This window comes from Pinus tabuliformis, chromosome 8 (genome assembly GCF_031772625.1).
Source record: "Pinus tabuliformis cultivar Carrire ecotype Pingquan chromosome 8, CPIR1, whole genome shotgun sequence".
In the NCBI taxonomy this organism is placed as follows: domain Eukaryota; kingdom Viridiplantae; phylum Streptophyta; class Pinopsida; order Pinales; family Pinaceae; genus Pinus; species Pinus tabuliformis.
This window is the reverse complement of record NC_142294.1, coordinates 691,466,772-691,473,051: the sequence shown is the minus strand read 5'-3', so window position 1 is coordinate 691,473,051 and position 6,280 is coordinate 691,466,772. Positions and strand designations below refer to the sequence as shown.

Here is a 6,280-nt window from a genome sequence, read left to right as displayed (position 1 = left end):
TAGATAATTATTAAATAAACATGGTTTATTTTGATGGTAAGACAATCGTTGTCACAATGCGACATTCAAACATGGTTTGCTATGATTGACAATGGTTGACCATGATTGATATTCTCAACACAAAGCAATAATAAAACGAAAGGATTAATACTAAAACCCCAAGGGATTATGAACCGAAGGGAATAATATTAAACCTAAGGGACTAATATTATAAACCCAACATTCGTAAACCCAAATATAAATATTACAAAGACTAAAATAAACATGATTTATTTTCATGGTGAGACGATCCTTGTCAAAATGTGACATTCAACCACGGTTGAACATGGTTGACCATGATTGATATTATAAACTTGAGGGAATAATAAAGCCAAGGGATTGATATTAAAACCCAAATGAATAATAAACACAAGGGAGTAATACTAAAAACCCAAGGGACTATCGACGGAATGGAATAATATTAAACCCAAGGGACTAATATTATAGACTCACCATTCGTAAACCCAAATGTAAATATTACAAAGACCAAAATAAACATCATTTATTTTCATTGTGAGACAATATTTGTCAAAATGGGACATCCAACCCTTGGACTGATATGATAAACCGAAATATAAATATTACAAACACTAAACTAAACATGGTTTATATTCATGATGAGACAATCTTTGTCAAAATACGACATTCAACCATTGGACTAATATTATAAACTTATTACTCTTAGACAAACATAGATTTATATACCATATAAATTTATTAAACCGAAAGGTTTAGGCGCAGGTGCCACGTAGATATTTTGTTCATGCAGCTTGTTGTTTAATATCAACTTTATCAATAGCGTAGACGGAGATGTTGACAAAATCTTGGGAGCTAGCAGGAGGGTGTGTCTTGTCGTGGATTCTCTTGAGCATATAATCTTTGTACATGAATGCTGTGTAAGCAGCAGGGCAGTTGATGTCAGTGGTAAATTGAGGAAGAGGCCTCACTATCATACCCGGGTTTGGAATGCTGCCATATGCAAACGAGCATCGTCTTCTTTCTTTACTATTCAAAACACGATGCACAGCACTTTTGAATCTGTTGTTGCTCCATACCTGCTATATGTAGAGCACACCACACCCATTAGAGGCTTAGGATTGAATTCCTTAGATTTAATGGTATGAATATATGTTGATTCGTAGGTAACGAAATAGTTTAATTTACCATTGCTATGCAATATGTTATAAAATATTATGTAAATCAAGTTCAAATCACGGTGGAACAATCGAACACAAAAATAAATAAATAAATAATTATATGGTGATTCCTTGAGTTACCTGAAGAATATCGCCAATATTCATGACAAGGGCGCCCTTGGTAGGCTTGATATGCACCCATTTACCATCCTTGAGAACTTGGTACCCTCCACTCTCGTCTTGTCCCACCAGCGTGATGCAGCTGCTGTCCTGATGCTCCCACGCTCCTATCTCTTCCTGCTGGCTCGTGGCTCTCGGATAGCAGAGCACTTTTAAGGGCTCAATCCTGTCCCCATTGAGTTCCTTGAGAAAATTAGTAGGCAATCCGAGGCTTTGGGAGATGAGGCCCTCCATAAATTCCACCATCTTGGATAGGAATATTATCAGCTTCTCTATTACCATCCTGCACTAACAAGTCACGATATCAAATTAATGACTTCCCTATCAATTGGCCTATACGAATATGACGAACAATGTTTGAAATAATAATCGATAGCTATGCTGGTTTTCCTACCCTAACTGAGGCAATTCCTCCGGAAAACCATTGCACGCTGATGGGCCAGCGCCGTAGTATAGATTCTCGTATGAATCCCATCTACCCGGTGGATACAAATTGTAACCCATCACGGGAATCTCCGAGTTATCACCTCCCCGGGCCCGTGCTCTGGCCTTCATCTTCTCTTGTGCAGGATACTCGAAGAATATACGCGAACTAGCCAACACTTCTTCTATAAGATCTAAGGGAATTCCATGGTTTATGACTTGGAAAAATCCCCATTCTTCACATGCCTTACCGATCTGTCCAACAACAGCTAATTCCACCGCCCGAGCAGCAGAAGGGTCATGGGGATCCAACAAAGGACCAACGTCGATGATGGGAACCGCGGCCTCCTCGTCAACAACTGTAAAATCCATGCTGCGTAATTCCAATAATCAGACAGAAAAACCCAAGGGCATAGTCGACAAAGAGGCCTCTAATACTTTAACAGAAAAACAAAAATGCGTACTCGATAAAGGCGCCTCGGTCGATTGCAGGAGATAGGATGGCTCCTTTTATAGGAGAAAATGGAAATGGGTTATTTAACGACGGTACAATTTTTTCCAATGGCTGGAATTTAGTGAGAAACTTTTTGAAGGTGCTGGAATTGGTGAGAAATTTCTTGAAAAATAGAATAATGGGAATGTTTGAATATTTTTGATGGCCTAAATAGATTTATCACGGTTAAAAACCTACATCACCTGAACCTTCGAACTTAATATTTATAACTAAAATTTCAAAAAAAAGAAAAATCATAGAAATAAAACATACTCCCTTCACCTATCAAATTTCAAACCGATTGACGCTGGGGCTATTCTTTTGGTCTCGTGATATAAAATAAACAATAGGTGTTCTAAATCAGATGACCTCGGCGTTCAAGTGAGTCCTATCCATTGAAGCCGAACAGGCCGATTTTGTTGACTAATCCATATTTATCAAATGCGAATGGGACCATATCATATCCTCGAATGGGACATTGAATTGAAAGGGAAACTACCGACATGTCAGAGGGCCGCTTTTACCATTGAGCATACAGATTAAATTATCCCATAGAAGCTTCAATAGCAGTAGAACTTGAAACTTCGTGGCTCTTAATTATATGGCACAATAAAGTCAAACATAGCGATTGTGAAATGCATTTCGAAGTTGTTTCTGTGACGGTGAGCTTACTGACTGATTGGTGTTAGACTTTATATTATTGCTGATGAATTTTCATCGATCTATGACAGATTATATATATATATGATTTACCCATTCAAAATATGAATAGTCAAGTTAGAAATAATTAAGATGGAAGTTTCTATATATATTTAGAATATGAAGGATTAAAATAAATTTATATAAATAATAAAAAATTATGATAAATGGAGACTTTCTATTTTTATTAAATGATATGATTTTGTTGATTTATATAGAGTTGGTATTGTTTTATTTTAATTTTATATAATATGAATAGAGGAATTTTATGATTGAGTGCATAGTTTCAAAAAATATATTGTAAAAATCCTTGATAGTTAGGTATAGATTTTTTTATTGATCATGGAGCACGATGGTTTGTAATCAGGTTGAAAATTTTTGAAATCATTTTAAAATCGAAATAAATGATGGATATAAAGAAAAATAATTTTTATTTATATGTTTTGCGTTTCTTAAAATTATGCTTTTAATAGATAAAATATCTATAAGGGAAAAAATCAGAATAAAAAATAAATAGAAAATTGTAATTGTAATTAAATAATGTTATTATAGTTTATAACTTTAAATTTTATAATGAGTATAAATTCAAATCATAAGGAATAAAAAATAAGTAAATTTTTACTACTATAGTTTTTAGCATTGAGAAATTTTAAAGTATGAAATATGTTTTTAAATATAAATGATTTAATTTTTTTTGTTAGTTTGGTAGGACTATATCTTTATCATGTTCAATATATCACTTAAAGAATGTCTTAACAAAGCACAATGACTGTTTATCCAAAACCCAGTAGATAAAAAAAAAATAAACTTTTAAATAATTTTTATTTTTTATTTTAATAGATATAATTATATTTAAATTTTTAAACCAAGAAATATATAATTAAATTTTGAATTTATAGTTTATTTTATTATTAATATATTAAAATTATGTGAATGGATATTAGTTACATCTAACATAGCCATATATATGAAATAGTTTTTAAATTTTGATAGGCAATAATGAATGATAAACATCAAGGCTCTTACTCTTTAAATCTCACATTGCACATATTAAGAAGAAAAAAGAAAAAAACATAAAAATAATTAAATTATAAATTTATAAAAATGATTATTAATTAAAAACTAATTGATATATGATTTAAATACCTAGATATCTTAAAAACATCTAATAATATTCTTAACTATAGGGATTCACATTACTTTATTTTGGATATTTTAAAACTGTAAATAGCTCTTCTTACAATACAGTGAGTTAACATTATGGCATTTCAATACGATATGCCCGATATAACATTTTTTGATATAACATTTTTATTAATTAATTACTTTGATATAATGTAATTAAAATATCTTTTTTTTTTCTCCGCAAAACTAACTACTATTATATTGATATGTACATAAAAAACTTTACATCCAAGGAAGCTGGCTGCCCAGGGCCATATGTAGCTCCGTGGGTGGCATTGACCGACTCATGTAATTGCCTCGCAGGGCGATTTTTGCAAAAAGATCAAAATACATGACACTGAGAGTTTCCCGAGTAACATCATGACAACCCACGCAGGGGCACCTCAAAACAGACTTGTGACATAAACCATCTGTATAGCCTGAAGACATAGCCATGAACAGACAAAAAACGAACAGCGACATAAACCAAGTACCAAACAGAAGACTCCGCGCCCACTGCGACTGTGGTGTGTGCGAGCAGGACTTAGCTACATGAAGAACACAGACCATAATATAAAACAGGAAATTGACATTAACCAGAACCCAGAACCCGACTTGAGAGGACCCAACCTGAAAGAAGGAAGCAAAAGCACGAGAGCGACGTTGGGAGCTAGTCCTCTGGCTCTTCTTCCACAATTCTGCTCCAGCCCTCTCCTTCTGGAACGCCTTCCCACATAGCCATGGGATTCTGCGCAGGGGATGGTTGATCAGGGCCTCGAAATTGGGAGGGGGGCTGAGGATGTTCTCCTCCGGAAGTGCCCGCAGCAGTAGACGGCTCCCCCATTGGGAGCTTTCCCTTGCCACTCTCTGAGCTATCCACTGCATTTGACGGCTCCCCCATTGGGAGCTTCCCCTTGCCACGCGCTGTGCTGTCCTCCGCCAGAACCAGTGACGACCCCTCATCGTTCTCCGCTGGAATTTTGGTGAAAAGCACAGAGATATGTGCATTAATTCCTTCATTATCCCTGGAGCTACCCAGTGAGAAGATAACCGAGCCGAATGCTGGGAGCATGGGCTCCCCCTCAGAAGAGCTGCCAACTTCCATAACTTGACATGCTGGAATTGGGGTAGCTCCCATTCTTCGGTAACAATAACAACAGCAACAATGGTGATGAATGTCCGCTGCAGGGGGACGGGAGGATTCTCCACGCCCAGGACCTCTCCTGCAGGGCATTCTTTCGCGCACCATGATAACCACCCGTTCCTCGTACTGTTCACAAGAGGGCCTATAGAGTATGCTAATCCTTCCCGCAGCTTGCTGCCTCCGAAATGAGACTGAACGGTGCTCAAAAGAGTGTAGACACAGGCCAAGAGGCGCAGGTATGAAGCGAACCTCACCCCAGCTCTCCACCACCAAGTCGAGACATGGACCCTTAGCATGCCATGAATTCTTCTCCACGCATTGTGCTTCCATCGCCAGCCAACGCTCATTCTTATGCTCATTACCAACTCTGATGAAGTGACCTGCATTGAATGCACATCGCAGGCTTGCCATCACCTCCAGCGGCTCCATTAAGGACGCCCTGAAGCCTCCTCTGTTCCGGTGCTTCGACGGCATGGGGCATTAAAAGCCCATTCATTTTCACGTGGCAGCCCGTGCTCGTCATGTGGCACTGCCTTGTCCACTCCGATGACACCCGCATCCGGGATATAATGTAATTAAAATATCATAAAAACTTGTAAATAGATTTTATTTTCTTTATTAATAAATACTTCTATAAATATTCTAATATTATAGTAGTTAAATATCTAAAATCTATTAAATAATTACTCATAATTAAATTAAATTATGAAAAATATTATTTTCAAATACAAACATTTATATAAACATAACAAATAACAAATATGATACTAGTTTCTGAAATTTAATTATCCATCAAACAAACTAAAAATTTAGTTATCCATCGAACCAGATTTTATTTTAAGAACTTTTTTTTCGTTGGTATTTTAAAACCCATTTTTTATCTCTAAATTTCTCCATTAAAAATAATATTGAAATAGGATATAGCTGAAGGAATCTATTTTACTTCCGCGACTAATTTTAGTATAAATAATATTGTATCAAACATTTAATTACTAACCTATA

The 6,280-nt window shown here is 35.8% G+C and overlaps 1 protein-coding gene across 1 annotated transcript; it reads right to left on the bottom strand.

Annotated features, from left to right (window-relative positions):
* Positions 1–689: 689 nt before the first annotated feature.
* LOC149237487 (flavonol synthase/flavanone 3-hydroxylase-like) lies at positions 690–2,354 on the bottom strand. Its single transcript, XM_089366826.1, has 3 exons — positions 1,750–2,354; positions 1,317–1,638; positions 690–1,094 (listed from the first exon to the last, which is right to left on the bottom strand). The coding sequence occupies exons 1-3, from the start codon at positions 2,148–2,150 to the stop codon at positions 801–803; spliced, it is 1,017 nt and encodes a 338-aa protein (XP_089222952.1). The 5' UTR covers positions 2,151–2,354; the 3' UTR covers positions 690–800.
* Between the last annotated feature and the right edge of the window lie 3,926 nt (positions 2,355–6,280).